We start from the raw sequence: 23542 nt of genomic DNA, 5'->3' as shown, positions 1-23542 counted from the left end.
CAAACTTATATTTGCACACACACACATTCACACAAAAACTCCTTCTGCCACTTTTCTCACCTAGTATATTCCTGCTGGCATTATGCTGTAGTAGCACTGTTAATTTGTTTGTTAGGAATCCAATATAGCCTCAGCCAGTTCTGCTGAGTCGGCCATAGCCAGCTATAGGCTTTAATGGAGCCAGCAGCAAGTCTTCCCTTTATTATAGCTGTTTGTTCATTTAAGGCATTGTGTAACTATATCAAGTAAAGTGTTAAACAAATGTATTTCTTATGATAAGAATTATGAGGATTAGATTACATTAGATTGGATGAAACTTTAATGATCCATGTGGGGAAAGTGGGTCATTGCAGCGGCAAAGATTTGGATATAGATAAGAAAAGAGCAGCTACAAAGTTATAAAGATAATACTTCATATAACTAGAAAATGTGCTCAGTAGAGCACAGACCTCAGTCTGACTACACCCGACAAGGCTTTTTCTAAGGCATTAGAAAAACCATAAGAAAGCCCAGTTCTTCTTCCCTGCACAACCTTTTGTCAAATGTAATATTATGTGAATCTGTTCTGAAATGCACAAAAATGCACCTTTTTGTGGAAGACCACGCCCACCGCCACGCCCCCTTTTGGCCAATTGACTTGAAAAATAATTAATTTCGGACAAACACACAGACACAGGTGAAAACATTACCTCCTTGGTGGAGGTAATTAGAACATAGTGAGCATTACAGTAACTAGAAAATAAAGATACCACATCTTTGTTGACAGATTTACATTTAAGCAGATGTTTGTAGTTCATAGTTCTACAATTTACAGCAAATATGCAAAAATACACACCATTGGCTCTCCAAATGAGTGTGGATGTGCAAGTGTGCATCGCTAGCTGTTCACATTGGAGGGTATACAGGTGGAAGAACATATACTGTATACATAATGTGTCCAGATGTGCATTCTATGCTATTCACATGATCAAACTCGCAAAGTACAGGTAACATACAACATGTACAGAAATGTCCCCAGAACCCGCAGATGTGCATTGTCAGCCATTCACTCTATTTACAGACTGATGTAGCATATGCTGTACACAGAAATGTATCCAGATGTACAAATGTGCATGGTTAGCTGTTCCATTATCAGACTGAACTGACAGATGGAAGTAGCATTTGCACAGAAATGCGTCCATAAATTCTTCCCGGCTCATATACACAGACACCCAGCAGACATTTTGACGTTGAATAGATGTTGATACAAAGGACTACACCAACGCTGAAAACCCATGTAAATAAAGCACCAAAGTGAAAGCTGAGACGCCCTACATAGTCGTCATAGCAACTGCTTTGTTTTGTGAAACCAGGACCTAAATATATTTCTGATATCAGTTTGAAACTGTTTCCAAAGCTGTTTTAATGAGAATTTTTACTGTGCCATTATATCATATTTGGAAAACGCTTGTTTGGGTTGACATTGAACTTGGCCACCTCCTGCACGTCACCATCTGTCAAATGCTTGTTGACACAAAATGTGCAGGTCATTTGCATGAACGCAGACCAGTACAGAGTCGTCCAGAGCATAGGAAGAGATGAAACAGTCCAGAGGAGTTGGTAGAGACAGTGCAGTTCAGCCGCCTGCTAGCTGACTGAGGAAGCATTGTACAGATGGCAGTCGGCACAGACGAGTGCTTGAATTGCTCCTTGGTAAACCTCAGAGTGATGAAGGTACTATGAAGCTGCATCAGCTCGTTGTTGAGAGGGTGAGAGGTGTTGTCCAAGATGGATTTCAGTTATGATAATAATAATAATAATAGTAGTAGTAGTAGTAGTAGTGATAAACGCGCTTTTCACAGTTACAGAGTGCTTTCCAGTGGCAAAGAAGTAAAACAGGCAATAAAATCAGACAAAAGCACAGGACTGAAAAATACAAATTACAACCAATGCCAAATACCAAAACTAACAATTAGAACAAAGCTGACCAAAACCAGAGCCAACAGCTGACAAAGAGACAGATGTTCCTTTTGTTTGTGTGTGTTTGTGAGTATGAGTGAGTGTGTGTGCGTGTGTGTGTGTGTGTGTGTGTGTGTGTGTGTGTGTGTGTGTGTGTGTCACACAGCCAGTAGTATGAATTCTGTGTTGACCAAATCAAGCGGAGCTGTAGGTGTCCTCTCTGCCTGTGGAGCGATGGTTTCTCTCTTTCGCTTCACCTCCCCTGCCCTCCTGTACCGCCAAGCCTCTCCCTCTGCTCGGTTGTATCTGTGTAATTTATTGTCCACTATCTTGTCCTGTATGTGTTTTGGTTATCACTGTCCATATTCACCTTTTTTCACACTTCATCCCACTCTTTTCTTTATTTGTCACTCTCTATCTCCCACTCATTCCTTCATTAAACCATTTGCACCTTTCTCTATTTCTTTCTCTCTCTTTCTTTCTCCTATTTCCTCTTTCTCCTGTCAAACCTCTCATGCCTTTTCTCTTTCTCTTTTCCTTCTCTCTTCCTCTATATTTCCTGTTTATTCTTTCCTTGCATGTCTTCTTAAACTTCTCATGGCCTTTTCTCTTTCTCCCTCTCTTTCCCCGTTTCCCTCCTTCAACCTCTCACCTCCTTCCCACCTTTCCTCCGTCCCTCTTCCCTCCTCTTTCTCCCCCTTCGCTCCAACAGAAAAGCCATGTGTACAAGAAGACGCTGCAGGCCCTGATCTACCCCATCTCCTGCACCACGCCCCACAACTTTGAGGTGTGGACCGCCACCACGCCCACCTACTGCTACGAGTGCGAGGGCCTGCTGTGGGGCATCGCCCGGCAGGGTATGCGCTGTGCCGAGTGCGGGGTCAAAGTGCACGAGAAATGCCAGGAGCTGCTGAACGCCGACTGCCTGCAGAGTGAGTAGAGCTGTTGAACTACTACAGTATTATACCAGTGGCTGGGTGGGTAGGGGTGTGTTTTTGTCTCACTCTTCCCCCTACAGCTTTTACTTACAGGGATACAGCAGATCTGAAACAGTTCTTGATTGAATGCTGCATTATTATTAAAATGCTAATTATAGTCAGTGCCTGTTTTTGGGATGTTCACACTTGTTCTTGTAATGGTGTTATTTTTTTTGCTGTTGCGGCCAATACTGTTGGATAAATATGGGGACAATTGGATTATGTTTGAGTTTTGTGGGTGAGGTTTGTCACAGTTGTAGGGTGCTACTGTAGCGGTTAGGGAGACAGGCTTGTGACTGGATTGACTGGGAAAATCTGCACATTGGACTCATACATCACCCTTAAGCCTAAACCTCAACTCTATTTGAAATCACACCCACTCACCAGGGCCTGGATAAATGATGCAAATTTAATCCAGTAATGAAAAGTGCCCAAATGTCCAATGTTCTTTGTTTGCCAAAGAAAGTTGCCAAGCAAAATTTGTACCATAAAAAAGGCTTGGCGAAGCGAACAGTGTCCTTTTAGTCCTGATTTAGTTTAGCTGCAAAAATGATAAAAAAAAAATAAAAAAAAAAAGAATACTGGATAACAGAGGAGAAAAGAAATACAATCTGCACAGGTGAGACCAAAAATCCTGAGGGGCTAATGAAAATAGCTCACCCCAAAAGTAAAAGGGACAAAAAATGATGACAAATAGCGGCACAAATTACACAGAGGAGAATGGTAAAAAAAAAAAAAAAAAAAAAAAAAAAAGACCACCATTTTTATGTATGCGGTCCATCACTCAGCTTCATTTGAACAATGGTTTCTCCTTCTGTTTTATAGTTCTGTTCTTCAAATTTCACCCCCTAATCCACCATGACCTTAACCACCTCTCTCCTCTCCCCCCTCTCTCCTCTCTCTCTTTTTCTCCCATCATCCACCCTGCTCCTCTCTCTCTCTCCTTCTCCAAACCCCTCTCACCTCGTCGTCTCCAGGAGCGGCGGAGAAGAGCTCCAAGACGGGGGCGGAGGACCGGACGCAGCACATCATCACGGCCATGAAGGACAGGATGAAGATTCGCGAGAGGAACAAGCCGGAGATCTTCGAGGAGATCCGGAAGGTGTTCACCATCACCAAGCTGGTCCACGCCCAGCACATGAAGACCATCAAGCAGAGCGTCCTGGACGGCACCTCCAAGTGGTCGGCCAAGATCACCATCAACAGTACGTGGAGCCAATTTTTACCTTTTGTTTGGCATGGAAAACCAGGGTTCAGGTCAGCAGTTAGATGATAATATAGTGCTCCATTGGGAAGATTTGCCTCTTCTCTCTAATGTCACACAGACTTCACAAAAACGTTCTGAGAAAGAGTGCCACCTACAGAAAATCCAAGCTCCACCCACACTGTTTGATTGACAGATGATCTCTGGGAAGTGCAGTACAGAAACACCACAGCAATAACTGCTTAGTGCTAAAGATTTCCTCAAAATAAAAAAACAAGGCTCTCTTACTGTCTCTAACACACAGACACACTGACTACTCAAAAACTACAGTGACAAGGACAAAACCTATTCAATCTTTCGGTCTTCCTTCCTCACTCTTTCTCATTTTCTCTCTCCCTCCTCTTTATGTCTCTCTAGTGTTACTGATACAAATACTCCTTCGAAAAAAATGGCTTGTCGCACTGGGTGTGACACTCATATCTGTGTGTAAAGTCAAAATCTTCACAGCAAACTCGGGTTGCATTGCCTTTTTTTCTCACTGTTGGTGTCAGCTGCTTTGCTGTGCCTGCTGATGTGTGGAATATACAGTATTAAGTAGTAAGTTCAATAAATGAAAGTCATTAGCTCCTCTGATAAATACTAAGAAGGACAACTCCAATGCCACCATTTGTCCACAGACAGGAGAGTTTTGGTGTTTAATTCCAACTCAGAGGTTTGGTTTTCGCCTCATCCATTGAAGGAAAAGCCTGTATGGTGAAAGCAAAGAGCAGAGTCAAGGCGCTCTTGAAGACTGATTGATGGTTTTATGTATGTGTCGCACACCACATGGTGCCCAGCGAGCAAAAGAACCAGAAACAATGAACAATCAAAACATACAAATACAAGTCATACATTCTAAAAGACTCGAAAGTACATCCTGCTGCTACAAACAGAACAGGCCGCAAGTTCATACAGCTAATCAACTTAAACATAAACATCCTTTGCCTTCAAATGTACAGCTTATCACTTCTCAATTTCCATGCTTTCCAAATCAAATTCGCCACACTAAACACTTCCTCTCTGAATAACCATTCCATCTTTACCTCATCTCCCGACCAGAACAGCTCAGTTCAGTCTTAGTTCATCGCACAGCGTACAGTAAAACAAAAAAGTGAAGAACCTGAAGAAGACTGTGGTTGCACTGGACAACTCCCAGGTGAGAATATGTGCAACTGTGTCAGTGTGAAGCAAAGTGTTGCTGAAAAAGAGTGTTTGTGCTCAGTCAGCCTTCCCTGCCCACATTCACTGTCATCCTTTTTCTGACAACTGAAACATGGAGTTACTTAACTAGTTATCTGGGAGCTTCACTAATTTGAACCGCCGAGCAGCCCTATCACCCCCGTCCCACACACACACACCCCCAACCCACACCCACCCCCTCACCAAACATCATCATGACCGCCGCTGTTACCATAGTAACCAGCCACATCACACCGTAGTGGCAGCGGTGTTGCCATGGCAGCCATCACACCTTGTCTCCCTGATCACCAGTGATGAGCTCCATTAGAGAGGCGATACAGAGACAGACGTTTACCTGCCGCTTTGTTGGAATTCATTGATGGTCAGGTGCGTGTGCTGCGGTCTTTTTCTGCTCATCAAGGCCAAACGCATGTGCAGCTTCTATTTTATGATGAGTTTTATGATGGGCAATAGAGAAATTTCCAATAAGGTATCAATACTGATTCAGAATTCCCAGTGTAGCCACAGGCATCAGATTGTTTAGAATTTGAAATAGGTTACTTTTAATCACAGTTTATTAGAAATGTACATTGTCCATAATTCCATGAAGCATTTTATTCCAAGAAAGGAAATAAAGTCAAACTCTATAAGCCAAGTGGTGAGTCAGCCTGGTTCTGGACTGACAGAATGCTCAACACAGAACCCTTTAATAATTTGTTTAGGGAACATCTCAAACCGTTATTAATATTGATAACGCCCTTCAGCTCAGTCAGAGCTGCCACCTGCACTGACTGAGCTGATAGCAGAGACGCTGAGGGTGGAGACCCAGCTGTGTTTGTTTGTTTGTCTGTGACACACGGGAGTTTCCAGCACACAGGAGTCAGCCTGCACAATTAATCAAAACATATTGAAATACTGACTACTGCAATTTCCAAATTGCAGGAGGTTACAATGTTTTCTTAGAGGCAAAGGTGTCTCTTCTTCTCTTTAGCACTTTTAAAGCACTGTATAATGCAGGAACAATATTTGGCAAATATATCATGCAGCTGTAATATGGGATTTAAACTGGTACTTTTTTGGCAAGACCAATGAGCTACCAGGTAATATGAGCTCAGCCCCATTCTTCTTGGTTTATACAAACGAGCTCCTGGTCTTCTTGGTCCACATCACATTCTAGCAAGTTCTAACCAAATCATGTACAGATTCAGAAGTCCCACTTTTTTAATGCATGCTTGTTGAATTACTGGTACACTTTGGCCCCTGTCTTTTCAGCTATTAGAAGCTGAAAAGACTGATAATTTATTGGTTGAGGATTTTGTGCTAGAATGTGCTAATTTGGTTCTATTGTATACTGTAACATCCAAGAAAAATTTGCCTGCAATATCAATGCCGCATAAATGCATGAAGGGGGACTTTCACAACTATATGTGGCTTGCCTCCTGTCCTAGTGGATTTTCACTATACTGTAGATTACAACAACAGAACCATAGAGCCTATTCCCTACATCCTTTGTGCCCAAATGTGGTTTTAAAGAAAACTTTAACTACACAAGAATGATTTCCTGAGCATGCTCACAGCAAATCCCTGCTTCACACTCAAGTTCCAGACATTCACACCGAGGAGCTGCCCAGTACAACCGCAGGCTTAGAGCAGTTGGAGGTTAAATGCCTTGCTCGAGGGCACTCTGACACTCTGTTCACCTTTCTGTACCCAGACTTTCCCAGTAGGGATCAGACCTGCCAAGTCTCCGGTCACCAGCTGGCTTCACTAACCTTTAGGCTACGGTTGTATTCACAGTGTGCGGCTGTAAAATGGCAGTGAAGGTGGCACTGACTAAACTTGCCTTCAGATAAACAACCGCCTCTGTACCGGTTAACCTTCCATCTCAAAGAATTATCTCCAAACTCTCTGAATTCGTAAGCCTATCATCTCAGTCTGCCAAAGAAATGTCTTTCACTTTGAGCCAGACAGAGTCTCCAAGGCAAAAACACTTATGGTTTTGTTGCTGTATGGGCCAAATGTTTACTTTTATGTTTACTACCATTTTTGTCTTTCCCTTATTTCATTTACTCCTTCTACTTACTACTTACTTACTGCATTTAGTTACTTCATTGGCATGACAGAAGAGAACAGAAACAATATTGCCAATACAGTGTGCAAAATTTAAAAAACCAACAAACATACTGTATGTACAATTCTATGTAGGTCTTACATGTAAGTCTGATTATTTTTAAATTGAAAATATATTTGATTTTAAAATATATGCAATAGTTAAAATCATCGATATCTATTGCAGATATCTCTCTCCCTCTCTCCTGAATTGCTTGTTGCACAAACTGTAGTCAAAGTGTGTTCAAAAACACACAAACTGAACTGTAGTCAAAGTGTTTACACAAACCCACAAGCTGAACTGCTCTCTCTAAATGGTTTTCTTCCCTGGAAGGCCAGACCAAGTCACGGCGCCAAGTCTTTTTCAAAGTATTTTTTTCACTCCTTGTTACACAAAACATCAGGTGACAATGTTTGTGGGCACCTAACTGTCTGAGTTAATTGGTGAGAAACGCTCTTATCCAACATCTGCCTGCAGTGAGTCATGAGTATTGTGTTACGGGGCTTTGCATAACCGTGTGGGTGATACTGCGTGTGTTGGTGTGTGTGTGTCTGTGTGTGTGTGTGTGTGTATGCGTGTGTGTGTGAATGAGAGAGAGATGATGATGGTTAGTAGTAGGTGTTTTGAGTGTTTGTTGTTCTTATGCAACTTTTAAGTCGTAATCTTGGTGTGTGTGTGTGTGTGTGTGTGTGTGTGTGTGTGTGTGTGTGTGTGTGTTATCAGTTGTCAGTGCCCAGGGTCTCCAGGCCAAGGACCGGACGGGCTCCAGCGACCCGTACGTCACCATCCAGGTCGGCAAGACCAAGAAGAGGACCAAGACCATCTACGGCAACCTGAACCCCATCTGGGAAGAAAAGTTCAGCTTGTGAGTTCAGCTTGTTTGTTTCTTCTAGTGTGTAAGGCTGGCTTTACACAAACCATAACACACAGCTGGAGCTCTCAGAAGGGCTGGAAAACAATGTCCATAAAACACTGCATGTTTGCTGTTTACTACTGAGTGTGTTGACTCAATGTTTTTTTCTTTGATGTGGAAAACTTTGCCGCCCACAAAATGACAGTACAGACAATATGCAGGAGTGATGCTGGGGGATGTGGTCAACTACTTCAAAATTCCAGTTTTGAAGTAATTGTACTGAGGCAGCTGTAGACTCCCATTCTTTACTGTGTTTTTGTTGAACTACTACTGCAGGTTGGCTCCATTCCCGAGATACAATATTCAGAAAAATCAACTTTTGTTCCCAGAAATTACAAGGAATGACAGTCACTAGTTGGTTGAGACAGGTTTTTTTTTTTTTTACGATGCACTAATTTACCTCTGCTGCATACAGATTCCCCACTGTGGCCCTGAAGTAAAATTCCATGACTTCAGATATAACAAAGCAGAGCTGCCATGACCTAAAAAAAATTCAGGTCCTTCCTGGATTGTTTATGTTGTTTTTCTTGCTATGGAGAAACACAGCTTGTTAGAACTTTTCCGAGCTGAAAAACAACATAAACAATCCAGGAAGGACCTAAAACTTTTAGGTCATGGCAGCACTGCTTTCCACGAAAACACTGAATGTGTGAAACTGTGAAGAAGTGTGAAAATACACCCAAACACAATTAGAGAATGTAGAAGAATGACTATTTTGATCATAGCTTCACTGTTATCTCTCTACCTACAATACAGATAGTCGTGGGATTCTTGACAAAATCATATCTAACAATAAAAATATTCTCAGATTTGGGTCGGAGAGACAAAATCTCATCAAATGGGAGGTCTGTGGACCTAATGTGGACTAAATTAGGGTCCTTGATATGAAAAAGTTCAATCACTGCTTCAGGCCACGTGGAGCCCCAGAGTCCTGCATAAGGGAAATACAGTGTGCGCTCATACACCAGGCAGAAGCATGAACTAGCTCTAAATGGCACCCCAAACCTCCATTTGGGCGCCTATCAACCACCGGCGCACTTGTTTATTTATTTATCATTTGTTGGCTTATTTAACGGGGACAGCGCACATTAATAAAGCACAATATAAATGCTGTAAATGTGCCAGAGTTAGCCAAGAGGCAATTTTTCATCTGTAGTCCCTGGACAGATGTTACAGAGTCACTCTAAAAACAGAATATAATATAATATAATATAAGATTGGGATATGACGCCATTGACAGGCGACCAAATGAAACAGACTGTTACCTTGATTAAAATTACGGGTTTCTCTAGGTTTGAATATTGTTGGAAACATTTGGGATAATGTAAGTACACAACTCAACAAAATATATAACATAGGTCTAGTCGTTTTTAGATATTTTAAGGCGGAAAAGTTACATATTGGGCCTTTAATGTTAATCACAGACATAAAAAGCATGCACAGTGTATAAAACACATAAATCAGTCTGACACAATAAAAGCAAAACCACAATAAGACATGCATGCAGGTACATGAGGGCAGACTGGTGCAACTGAGTTTTAGTGCTGACATAGCTGAGTACTAATTAACCATTCCTTTAAATGAGCTCTAAATAAATTGAGTTCCATTCTAGTGCAGCTTTAACAGAGGAAGCAGACTGACTGAAAAGCACTTTTCCTGAGTTTAAAGTCTTAAACTGAAACAAAAGTTAGAGCGTCTTTAGCTTCTGTACTGTGACGTATTTCCCAGTGAAACAGAATATTTGAGCGGTGTACAGTTACAAGAGGGATTTAAATCAAATCTTTCGCATTTGATTGGGCTGCTAAACAGTGGGCGGGGCTTAGAGTTTAGCGCGATACGGAGCTACGGAGAGAAACGGAGCTACAGAGGACTGTTGGCTCCACAGTTGTTAGATCAGGAGGACAAGGGAGAGATGAATGAATTAGACCTCAGCAACATTGTTCTGGAAATGAAAACAAAGTTTTTGCCCACTGATATCCAAACACACATCTCTTCCTATCTCTCTCCATATTGCTCTGTCAGCTACTACCACCCAGAAACAGTGAAGTGTGGTTTTATATGACCGGTGTGGCTAGCTAGAGGTTGAAGAATGATTGATGGGTGGATGTCATGATATTATTGGTTGAAATTGGCTGGTTCATGCTTATGTAAGCACACGACATATTTTGTTTTACAGGAAGAAAACATGATTGGATTTTGATATAAGAATACAAAGAAATGGATTTTTTGTATTTTGTTTTTGGCATATATTGTTAAATAGCTGCACAATATGACCGGGGTTGTGATCTAAAAGGGTTAAAAATGCATTTTTCATTTCATCTCGACTTTCATCTCAACATTTCACAACACCGCCGCCCCCGTCTCCACAGCGAGTGTCACAACTCGTCGGACCGGGTCAAGCTGCGCGTCTGGGACGAGGACGACGACATCAAGTCGCGGGTGAAGCAGCGGCTGAAGAGGGAGTCGGACGACTTCCTGGGCCAGAGCATCATCGAGGTGCGCACGCTCAGCGGGGAGATGGACGTCTGGTACAACCTGGGTAGGTCGCCACTCGGCAGGGTGGGAGGCATGATGGGAGATGGGGGTAGGGTAGGGGAGGGGAGAGTGTGTGAGGGTGTGTGTGTACGTGTGTGTGTGTGTGTGTATGGCGGGTATCTTTGTGTGTGGGAGCGGTGTGGGAGTATTTGTGTGTGTGTGTGGGAGGGAGGGAGTGGGAGTGTATTGGTGCATGTGTTGTGTTGTTTGGGGGTGTATTTGTGTGTGTGTGTGTGTGTATGTATGTGTGTGTGTGTGTGTGTGTGTGTGTGTGTGTGTGTGTTTAGGGATTGTGGTGGGTTGAGTATGAGAGTGTATTGCTTGTGGATTGCAAGGGAGTTGCCAGTCTGTATATGTTTGTATATGAGTGTGTGTTTATGGGGTGGGAGACTGTATCAGTGTGTGTTTGTGTGTGTGTGTGTGTGTGTGTGTGTGTGTGTGTGGTGGAGTGTGTGTTTGCTTGTTAGTGCAGCAATGGAAGCTCTCACTGTCCCAGTTGTCATCTTCGATCAGAAGTTCAACTAAGAGCTGTGTATCATTTCACAATAACTCTGTGTGTGTTTGTGTGTGTGTGTGTGTTTATATGCGTGTGTGTGTGTGTGTGTGTGTGTGTGTGTGTGTGTGTGTGTGCCCACCTACAGAGAAAAGAACAGACAAGTCAGCGGTGTCTGGTGCCATTCGTCTACAGATCAGTGTGGAGATCGAAGGGGAGGAGAAGGTGGCTCCCTACCATGTACAGTACACCTGCCTTCATGAGGTAACACACACACACACACACACACGCACACACACACCTGTACAGTGGCCAATGCAAATTCAAAAACATATCCGAAAATCCAAATAAAATACAACAACGTAAACATACTGCAGAAGAAGAAATGTGCTGCAGAATGCCAAAGTAAATACATTAACAGGAAATGTGCTGAAAATTCAGAAATGATGCAAATTCAAAAACACATGCGAGCCACGAAAAACTAACACAACAGAAAAGCACTGCACATCCAGCTGCTCCAGGTCTCTAGGGCAGTGGTTCTCAACGTGGGGTCCGGGGACCACCAGGGGTCCTTGAGGGGGTTCCAGGGGGGTCCCCAGCAAAATTAATGAATTGTTAAACTATTTCATTTACAAGAAGTTAACATAATTAGAGAATTACTATTTTGATCATAGTTTCACTGTTATCTCTCTGCCTACAATACAGACAGTCATGGAATTCTGGACAAAATCATATCTAACAATAAAAATAAAATAAAAATCAGCTTTCAGTGTGGCCGTTTCCTGCGTGGGCTCTTTCCGTGTCTTTTTTCTGTGTTTTCATGAAAATGAGTGGGTACCTAAACTATAATGCTTTAAAAAAAAAAAAAAAATTACACAATTTTGACAACTATGCTGTTATCCTGCTAATCACTTGTCCAAACAGTAGCTAGCCTACAGGTTTATTAATTGTTTGTTTTGGTTTATTAAAGGTTAAGGAATACAGGAATATGGGAATATATATAATACAGGAATATATATATTCAAGTCCAGTTTTCCACCACAAGAACCACAGTTTGGAGGCTGAGTAAACCTGAATATCACTGAAATAGAGTCAATTTTTCACAGATTTTTTTTAGGCCAGAACGACTCGGCTAGCTGTGTTGGCTGTCGATGTGGAAGCTTCATTGAAACTGCTGGCTGCCTTTTACTCTTTTCGTGTCATTCTGCTGTATGTTAGGAATCAGTGGTACACACACCTGCTTACATATTATCTCTCTTTCTCTTTCTCTGTGCAGAACATGTTTCACTTCTCGACGGATGTGGAGGGCGGCGGTGTGGTGAAGATCCCGGGGGCCCAGGGAGACGATGCGTGGAAGGTCTACTTCGACGAGGTGCAGCAGGACATCGTGGACGAGTTCGCCATGCGCTACGGCATCGAGTCCATCTACCAGGCCATGACGTAAGCCCAGTGTGTGTGTGTGTGTGTGTGTGTGTGTGTGTGTCTAAGTGGGTGCTACTTGTATGTCATCATTGGCCATGTGTAATGCTAAAGCATAAACATTGAATTTGTCAACCAGGCCATGACGTGAGCTGAGTGTGTTGTGTGTGTGTTGGCTAAATCGAATGAGGAAGTGGTTGAAATAGGGTGTGTTTGTGTGTTTGTGTGTGTGTGTGTGTGTGTGTGTCTGTGTGTGTGTGTGTTGAGGGGAACAGGGGGCGGGCGGGGTTGGGAACGTGTGTGGAATAGTCGAGCTATAAACTGCACACAAATTAGTTTATCTTCTAATGAGAAATGATGACCTGCCACCTCTGTGATTTCCCTGGCTGTCATGTCTTTGATTGGATGACTCTAGGCAGGTGGAGAGAAGGTCTCAATAAACACACACACACACACACACACACACACACACACACACACACACACACACACACACACACACACAGAAACCTTCTCAGTCCATTTAAGGTTAAATTATGACATTGTTAATATAATTAACCGTGTGTGTGTGTGTGTGTGTGTGTGTGTGTGTGTGTGTGTGTTGGAAGGGAGCACAATACCATACCACATTAATATTGGAAAGCAAGGCATATTGAGTACACTGAAGCTATAAATTCAAGCAGAAATGGCCCAGACTTTGTCCCAGTGGAAATGGGGATATGAGCCAATCAATAGCACAGCCAAATGAAAACGGTGATTGAAATTCATAGATGTAGAAGTCCCACTTCTTACTTTGTGCTTGCTGAACTTCTGCTACATTTTCAGAGAAATTACAGAGGAATTGTTTGCAAAAAAATCAAGCTTTGCTCTCTTTTCTGCCAGCAGTTGGTTTAAAGGAAATGTCCGCTAACTAGCTGGTTGAGAGACACTTTTGTTGAGGTTTTTGTGATTCTGCTGTATAACACTGAAGAAAGGATTGTCTGCAGGATAGATGGAGGATAGATGGAGGATAAATGCATGAATGGCGGACTTCTACGACAGCCGCCACTGTACACTGCTGATGAATTGCTTTCACTTCATCTCCACATAATGCATTTTTGTTTTATCCCTCCCGCCTCTCTGTCTCCCCGTCTCCTCTCTCTCTCTCTCTTGTCTCTAATTGCATCCCAACCCTTTCCTCCCCTCCTCCGTCGCATCGTCTGCCTCCTCTCCTTTCTCCTCTCTTCCTTTTATTTCACCCTCCCTCCTTCTAAAACCACCATCCTTCTGATTTCTCTGGCCTCCTTATGTCTTCTTCTCAACCCTCCATCTCCCCCCTATCCTAACCCACCTTCCTCCCCTCCCTCTCCATATCCATCCTCCCGTCCTACCTTTCTCCCTCTCTCCTTGTCTCTCTCCCTTCCTACCTCTCTCCCTCCCCCTCTCTTCCTCTCTTTCTCCTCCTCTCCCTCTCTCTGACCCCCTTCCTGCCTCAAAAACTTCAATCTCTCTCCCTCTAACCTCCCTCACTCCCTCCTTCTCTCACTCCCACTCCCTCAATTTCTCCTCCTCTCCCTCCCTTCCTTCCTTTTCCCCTCTCTCGCTCCCTCCAACTTCTCCTCTCCTTTTCTCCCACGCTCCCTCCCTCCCTTTCTCCTCCTCTCTGCCTTCCTTCCCTTTCTCCAACCCCTTCCTCCCTCCAACCTCCCTTTTCCTCCCACCATACTTCTCTTCCTCTCTGTCCCTCTCTCCCTCTCTCTCTCTCCATTCCTTCTCTCCTCAGCCATTTCTCCTGCCTTTCATCTAAGTACATGCTGTCAGGGTTGCCGGCAGTGATGAGCACCCTGCTGGCCAACATCAATGCCTTCTACGCCCACCCGACCGCCTCCACGAATGTCTCCGCTCCGGACCGATTTGCTGCCTCCAACTTCGGGGTGAGCGACCACCTGACACACTGAAATACACACAAACACACACAGGGGTTGCACTGAGAAGCCAACTAGTCGACTTGTCAACTAGTCAGACCACTAGGCTGTATTGGGGGACCTCGGCTCTTGGGTAGTAATGGCTAAGGACAGGTAATTACGTTTCAACAACATATGACTTGGCCGTCTCAGCGTGGAATAGACATGTTTAAAGTCCCCATGAAATGAACTCCCATTATTTTTCTACTTCCTGGAAAACAGAGTATCTTTCATGGTGACCTCATGCTGCACTATAGGAGGTGTAAATATAAATTCCAACCAATAAAACATCACAGATTTTTGAACAATCCCACAACTCCACCCTTCCCATCAAATAAAATTGCCTTTCTCTCCCAGACTGATATTCCATTGGTTTAGACTTTGCGTCATGCCCCGCCCCAACATCCTGTTTCAACAGGAAATGATCAAGGAAGTAAAGATGCCATTTCATGGGGGTCTTTAATTTCTGTGTTGCTTTGGACAGGTTTGGTTTGGATGATTTTGTCACTGATATATTTGATTGATTTGTGTTTAGATAATATCAGGTTGTTAGCTAGCTCAGTGGTTCTCAACGTGGGGTCCGGGGACCACCAGGGGTCTTTGAGGGGGTTCCAGGGGGTCCCCAGCAAATTGTTAAACTTCACCATTATTTAATTTACAAGAAGTTAACACAATTAGAGAATGTAGAAGAATTACTTTTTTATCATAGTTTCACTGTTATCTCTCTACCTACAATACAGATAGTCATGGGATTCTGGACAAAATCATATCTGACAATAAAAATATTCTCATATTTGGGTCCGAGAGACAAAATCTCATCAACGTGAACTGAATTAGGGGTCTTTGATATGAAAAAGGTTGAGAATCACTGAGCTAGCTAACCATAGTAGCTGGTCAGCTAACCATCACTGTCTTAACATAACTGATTTGCACAATAGCTAACATCACATAGCTACTCACCATCATTAGTAGCAGCTATTAGCATGCTAACATTAACGTCAGTTGCTTTGCTAAATTAGCATGCTTAGCTAGTTGCCTAGCCTACAAAGTCAAAAACCAACTGCTTGTTCAGTTTAACTGAGCTGACTCTTCTCAAGCTACAAGTGATCACTACTGTCAAAAGGCCCTCGTTCAACTACTACAAGTGTCACAGTTACCTACTGTATCAAACCATTCACTTTTAGTTACAAGGTTAGTCAATGGACCGTTACTGAATACACACCATGACAATCTTTTTCAGCTCTCTCTCTTTGGCCCTGTTGTACTTAGCCATTATTTGCGCACTGCTGGTTCTCCACTGGACCTTGGCTGTTTATTTATGAGGCAACTGCAGAGCCTCTGTTCTCCACAGCAGCTACTGAGGATAAGCTCTATAAGTTACACACCAATAGAGAACAGCATTAACACAGAGCCGTATCAGCTGTGGTCCTTTTACCATGCAGGGCCAGATGTGAGCTAGCTGAAAACACTCATGCTGTTCCCACTATTTCTCTTGGGGGTGAGGGAGTGGGGTTATGGATCTGTCTCTGTCCATTCCTTTGTTGTTTTGTTCCTTGGTTCCTTCGGTGGTCAGTCACACCCGATCTCTCAGACACTACTGACTGGACTTTGAGAACACTTTTCACCACTGCATCCCGGTCATCCCTGATCTGAAAAACTACCACTTTTTGCAAGTATTTTAAGGGCCCACAGGCCATACACAAAATATCCATTAAAAATCCTGACCAGTTGAATTGGGAAGCGTAGGGATGGAGAGTTAATCTGTTACAGGTAATGTTATGGATAAATCTGAACTTCAGTCAGTTTGAGTTAGACCTGTCTCATATATATGATATTATATATACTGCTGAGAGCCAGTAGGTGTTCTTTTATGATCGTGCTAATAATCTTCCCCATAAAAAAGTAATATCTTCTCACTCTGGAACCTTTCGAAAGGGTCTCAAGTTTGCCGTGGCCCAAATTCGGCCCGCTGGCCCTACATTGGGTGGCTCCGTTCTAGCCACAGAGCTCAGATGGGGACAATGACAGCTAGCGGCGGGTCTTAATGACTCCTGGGATCTTTGCCAACAGCGCCGGCTCAAACCCACATCCTCCACGCCGGCTCCAAGTCCCCCATTGGTTGCACTCAGACCCCAGTGATATACGAGCAACTGCAGGCGGCGTGTACTTGCTTTAATGGGTCAAGGGATTCGGAGAGGCTTGCTTTCACCATAGGCTACAGAGATGCGGGGCTATTTCTGGGTTGCCAGATTGGTAATAACCCCTGCTGGATGGGTTGCTAAGATTTTTTGTCTCATTAAGTTTCACTGAATCGAGTCATTTTCTACGTAGGTAAAAAGAAAAGCAGTCTCCTCGTACCGTTCCCTCTTTCCCCCTTTCTATCAGAGAGAGAGCGTCCTATTAAGCTGCATGCTGCTCAGATCAGGCAGCTTACTCTTGCCTCGCTTATTGGCAAACATAAATACTTTCTATAACATGAAGAAAGACCTTTTTCCGACTCATTAGGGACCACTCTTCAATTTGGCATACGTCCTACATCCATCTATTTTTCTCTGCTGTGTCCTATTACTATTTGCAACTATCTGCAATGGCCCAATTTCCCTACGGGGATCACTGAAGCTTAATCCTATCCATCCGATTCAGTCCATTTTTATAATTGGTTTGCCTGTCATTCCTTTGTCTTCTTCTTCTCCCTGAATATACTGTGGTTAGCGAGCAGTGCAAACAAATTTAAAGCTGATATTTTATTGAAATTAGATGATGCTTGGTGGATCAGAGGTATGCTGAACAGAATATTGATTCTTATGATCTTAAGGCATGTTCTGTTCTTAGTTGTTTCCATATTCATGTTCTTATTCTCATTCTTATTCTTCGTATTTGGGGTCTCAGACACAAACAGACAGACAGGCAGCAGGGAGCTGTTTTTTTGCTGTCTTCTGCTAACTCTCCACCCCCTCTATTGCTGTTGTGCCTTCTCCCAGACAGACCGAGAAAAACACACATTATTTTCCTCTTTCTCTCTTTCTGGGTCTTTATTGCTCTGCGTTTAATGTAGAGCCAAACTATTTCCATGCACTTGTTGCTATGGCAATAAGGTGATGCTTCGTAAACTGTGAAACTTTCCTGTCTCTCCCTCTCACTCTCTCTCTCTCTCTTTCTCTCATCCACTTTCTCTATGATTCCCTCACAATTTACCCCCACTTCTCCATCCCCCCCACCATTATATCTGTCTTTAAAGGAGGCCATATCATATCGATCTGTCCATCCTCTGTTCTCCTCTTCATTATTCAACTCTGAGATCAGCTCATCGGCCGAGAGTTTTAGCGACCTTGCCCCTTATGTTGTACAAGTGTGTGTGTGTGTGTGTGTGTGTGTGCATACTGTATACAGTATGTGTCTGAGAGTACGACTAGAGTAGACAAACATGCCAGCATCTAACAATTCTCCTTTGTGTCTTTGGGTGGATTGCAGTCGATGAAACAGTGAATTTTGCCAGGAGGAACAAACATTATTCATTGGATTGTTTTGGGTTGTTTTTAACAGAAATGACATACCCAGGGAACATTTGCTGAGCATGTGCAGTTTGCTGTTTTTCATCAACGCCCTCACGCTCTTACACACCCTCACACCTGGGAGCTGCCCAGAGCAACAGCAACAACCAGCAGTCGATGGTTGGCCAGTGGTGGTGCTGGGGAGGCTGCTTTGAAAGTCTAGTTGCAACTAACTTTGAGCCGCAGCAAATCCACCCTCATTAGAAAAATAGCTTTGTTAAGTTAAGTTACTTGGAAATGCTCTGTGTTTATAATGCCCACACTCAGTTCATAATTGAAAATGTAGGTTTTCTCGGCAGAGCAAGTCATGCACTTTCTTAAGTAAGGCTGCGTTCACACATAGCGTTTTTTGATGTGGAAAAAGTGCTGTCTGGAGCGTTTTTTGTGAGGAGAAATAAAAAGCGGATCACGACAACGTCAGCTGACGTTAGCTGAGCAGCTGCTAGCTCACTAACCAGCTGGTTAGCACTGCTAGCAGACAAAACAGTGTTGTGCAACAAGCAAAGGCTTACCAGATATTTCCAATACATGTCCAGGATAATCCATACTGCCTTTATGATCGCTATTGCGGTAACGGAAATTCACTTATTACATTTCTCTCCCAGACTGATATTCCATTGGTTTAGACTTTGTGTCATGCCCCGCCCCAACATCCTGTTTCAACAGGAAATGATCAAGGAAGTAAAGATGCCATTTCCTGGGGGTCTTTAATTTCTGTGTTGCTTTGGACAGGTTTGCTTTGGATGATTTTGTCACTGATATATTTGATTGATTTGTGTTTAGATAATATCAGGTTGTTAGCTGAGCAGCTGCTAGCTCACTAACCAGCTGGTTAGCTCTTCTAGCAGAGCAAACAGTGTTGTCCAACAATCAAAGGCTTACCAGATATTTCCAAGTCCAGGATAATCCATACTGCCTTTATGATCGCTATTGCAGTAACGGAAATTCACTTATTACAACGTCCAATTTCTCCACCGGCACTTTCACTTTCTCCATATTTGTTGTTGCTATGGGAAACGGCCAGCGTCTCTGTCATGGCGATTGGTCGGCTTGGAAAAAGCGGTTCACGTCACCCGGCGCTTTTCTGAAAAGTTGAGCATTTCTCAACTTTTGAAACCGCTTCGCTCTGATGAAAAAAAACGCCGGCTGCAGCGCTTTTCAGGAGCGGCCGGCTTTTTTGTTCCCATTACTTTTAATGAGGAAAAGGGCGCTGGCAGTTGGGGAAAAAACGCTTTGTGTGAACGCAGCCTAAGGCAACAGAGGTTCCTCAGCAGTGTGAAAGTCAAAAGTGTTATCTATGATGCAGTGTTGGCAACGCCCCAAAGAACCCAAGGGACACCAAGATTTGGGTGACGGTATATAGGCAGCAGGCTGGACACAGTGGAAGTGCATTGCCTGGGCCTTCACATCGGCCAGCATGACAGAAAAAAGGGATGAAGGGAGGGGGGTTCAAAGGAGGTTGAATCAAGACATGAGAGACAGCGATAGACTCCCTGAGGCCGTGTGTGAAAATCTGCCTAAATTCATATAACCGAACGACGAGTAATAGTTTTGATAGCATGAATGAGGGTAAGAAACATAAAAGTAAAAAAAAAAAAAACGTATCTATCTGACCAGGAAAGCAAATAAAGGCAACATGGAAGAGACAACCGCCATCTGCGAAGTCAAGGAAAATGGCGGTGAGGGAAATACAACCGCAACGATTTCAGAATCCGAGGTACGCACGGGTTTGGAAACCATCAGCAAACAGATAAAGGACCTTTAATCACAAATGAAGACTCATTTGCAAGGAATTTTCAAGGAAGAACTGAGAGATGGCAATAGAAAGAAAGAAAGACAGAAAGGTTGAATCAAAGGATGAATTAAATTACATTCAATTCCCTTTTTTTAAAAACAAAAATAGCGTTAGTTAAATGGCAAAAAAGTAATAAACTATGAAAAACACTGTCCAAATTTGAACGTAGATGATCTACCACCAGTCTACTGCAAATTAAAGTCAAACTCTAAGCAGCATCACTGGGGCAGTTGGGGGTCGGCGAGAGAAATTTAGGTCAGAGGAGTGTGCAGTTTACTGATGTCATATTTCCTGATTTCTGATTGGCTCTCGCTGCCGTTTGGGACGGCCAGCCTGTGAAGTGGCCCAGCGCAGCTTTAATGATGCCCATGGGGAAACTGAGTCGTTGCAACAGCAAGTAATAATAGGATACATCAAAGGAAAATCTGTCATATTGCAGGTGTTAATAAGAATGGTGAACTTTGATATTAAATGATGATTCATATTTTTGGCGGGGGGTTCCCGGCCCGCAGGTTCAGAACCGCTGCAGGAGACCAAAAGGGAGTGACCATGCCCTGTGGCATTTTGGGAGAGGGTAGTAAGGAGAATGGAGGCTGAGTTACAATTATTGTGTGTGTGTGTGTGTGTCTGTGTGTGTGTGTCTGTGTGTAGGGTGGAGAAGGGGGATGGCTCTGCTTTAGGGAAGGACAATGTGACAATGTGTTATTTTTTTTTTTAAAGGTCAAAACTGAGCTATTATCTTTGTCGGAGGGTTTTCGAGGACAAAGAGGTGTGTGTCTGTGTGTGTGTGTGTGTGTGGTGTGTATGTGTGTGTGTGTGTTGTGCAGTGGATATAAAAGTGCCGGCTGTGACAGCTCTATAAGTCAAGACAGCCTGTAAATTCTAATCAATGTTCGCCTTGTTCGCCTCTCTCTCTCTCTCTCTCTCTCTCTCTCTCTCTCTCTCATCCAAAACCAAACACGTCTCCTTGGTTTCTTGACCATGTCATCACTCACATAGCTATAACACTCTCTCTCTCCTTGCCTTTTTCTGACATCATTGCTCCCTGTCCGCTCTGTCCCTCGCCACTGTGGGACACACGCATGGATGGACACACACTCACACACTTTATATTGATTCTCTATATATATTCCTCACTGACCCGCCAAGTGTGTGTGTGTGTGTGAGAATGAAGTCTCTCTCTCTCTCCATCCAGCTGTTGAGCAAATGTTACACAAACCTAAATAAAATGAGAATTTGGTGTGTTTCTATAAGCTGGGTTGAAGCGAATAAGTAGACTTCCTGAATGTAAAAAACAAGAACAATGGAAAGTCTTCCAAGAACTGATTAGTATTTGACAAGCTGTTATTGTTCTTTCATGTCAGCTGATGTTGCCATGATTCATGCTTTCATCCAAGGACGAAAACACAGAAATGCACTTGGCATTATTCTAATGCATCAACTAATGGCCAATACAGCCATGATGGGCTCCGTCTCCATGAGAGTGTTATAATGGGTGTTCTGTCTGGGAGCTTGTGGGGGGAAAAGATATTTTACAGACAAACATTTCAGAACTTCCGAAGCCACTTTCAAACTATCGTACAATGAAATTGAACCGCTGGTGCCACGCCTACGGCAATATTTATTTGACAGATGCGTCTCCGTCGCAATTTCTCACATAATGTCTTTATCAACAAAAAACCTTTCTGCTTCAAGCGAGCGTAAAACTAGTTTTTGCCAAATTTTGCCATTTCTAATTCGATACATCATCAACTTGCAAAAAAAAAGCTTGGATGGAAACACCGGCTTGTCTTTTTCTCTCTCAGACAAAACTCATTTTTATCTCTTTGGTTTCTTCGCCATGTCGTGACTCCCAGTACTCCACAGCTATGATCTCTCTCTCTCTCTCTCTCTCTCTCTCTCTCTCTCTCCCATTCTGTCTCTCCCTCCCTCTCCCTCTCTTTCTCAGACAAAAACATTTCCTTCTTTTTCTGCATTATTTCTGTCTGGCCTCCCCATCCTTCGCTACTGTGGTACACACATATTTGGACAGAAACACACACACGCTGCATATTGATCTGAACAAGAGGTGTGCATGTGATTAAAATCTCTCTCTCTCTCTCTCTCTGTCTCTCTCTCTCTCTCTCTCCATCATAGAGAGACCGTTTTGTGAAGCTCTTGGATCAACTTCACAACTCCCTGCGTATCGACCTCTCCATGTACCGAGTGAGTCTCCACATTTAGCTGATTCTTATCCTTTCCTTCCCCGTGTAAGTCTGTCCCCATTCATTCACAAAGACAGGACATAGCAGGGGTAAGTGTGTGTGTGTGAATACGACAGACAGAGTACAACATTTATCTTCCATCCCAAGCTGTAATATTTCACAACGCACAGAATTACACCAGCCTTTCCCTTATTGTTCTCCTCGACTTTCTCTGATATTGCCATGCTCTTTTCTTGCCGTTAAAAAGATCTGATCAGATCTTATTTATTTTCCTAGCACTTCTGTGTGATGCATGATCATTCTAGGGCTAGAGGAATGTTGTGCTACATCTCTTGTCAGGTTTTTTGTCAGGGTGCTGTGGCTTTGACCCTTGCACTCCTTACTTGTAATCAGCAATGTAGCGGCAAATTTAAAAAAGAACATAGGTAAACCAGTCACAAATCATCATGAGGCAAAACAACCACCATTATAAACAAAAATCAATTATATTATCAGAGAAACAATCTAGTTTATTTTTCCTCATATACCTCACATCAGTTTCATACTACTTACTGTGATGTACGCTATGAATTTATGTCATGAAAAATTGATAAACTATCAAGTGTATAAAAAGGAAGGCAAACTCCACTACATCCCAATCTTAGTTGTTCTCGATGAAAGCCTCACTGGTTTCTTGCTTTGTCTACTTTCAGTTTTGTATCAGTTAAGAGGTTCTTTCTTTTTGTGTGTGTGTGTGTACATGTACTGTATGTACTTGTGTATATGTGTGTGTGTGTGTGTGTGTGTGTGTGTGTGTGTGTGTGTGTGTGTGTGTGTGTGTCCAGAACAACTTCCCAGCCAGCAGCAAGCCTCGCCTCCAGGACCTCAAGTCAACAGTGGATCTTCTCACCAGCATCACCTTCTTCAGGATGAAGGTACAATAGAAATAGCAGTTCAGCTGATAGTGTTAGTTCAGGCAGGACAGGGAGTCATGGGTGTCAGCCACAGTCAGCCGACTCCTACTCCTCCTAATCACACCTACCACAAACTCATTCACACAGCAAGGCTCGCTGCTGTTGCTGCTGCACACACTGGTGAAGCTTTACCACTTCACCACGTCTGGTCTGTACCTCTTAGTTATTTTTAACTCTGAAGATAACACTGCACACCGCTGTGGTTCTGCTCTGTGTACACCCATGAGGGTCATGTTGGCGCTCCCTGCTTTATCTTTAGCAAGCTTGCTTGATTAGGCAGAGAGCAGCT

The 23542-nt window shown here is 43.2% G+C and overlaps 1 protein-coding gene across 1 annotated transcript in view; it reads left to right on the top strand.

Moving 5' to 3' along the window:
* The window catches only part of LOC139665453 (protein unc-13 homolog B), a 200352-nt gene that overhangs the window by 130790 nt on the left and 46020 nt on the right, over positions 1-23542 (top strand). The window contains 9 exon segments of the mRNA XM_071544463.1: positions 2651-2870; positions 3893-4120; positions 8171-8312; positions 10730-10899; positions 11537-11652; positions 12665-12828; positions 14570-14720; positions 22233-22301; positions 23125-23214. Coding sequence (XP_071400564.1) covers positions 2651-2870; positions 3893-4120; positions 8171-8312; positions 10730-10899; positions 11537-11652; positions 12665-12828; positions 14570-14720; positions 22233-22301; positions 23125-23214 — 1350 coding nt within the window.

The sequence above is a fragment of the Centroberyx affinis genome, unplaced genomic scaffold, assembly GCF_046629955.1.
Source record: "Centroberyx affinis isolate AG114_WGS23_722 - 3 ecotype Tasmania unplaced genomic scaffold, CSIRO-AGI_Caff_v1 ptg004590l_1, whole genome shotgun sequence".
Taxonomy (NCBI): domain Eukaryota; kingdom Metazoa; phylum Chordata; class Actinopteri; order Beryciformes; family Berycidae; genus Centroberyx; species Centroberyx affinis.
This window is presented reverse-complemented; position numbering and strand designations above follow the sequence as displayed.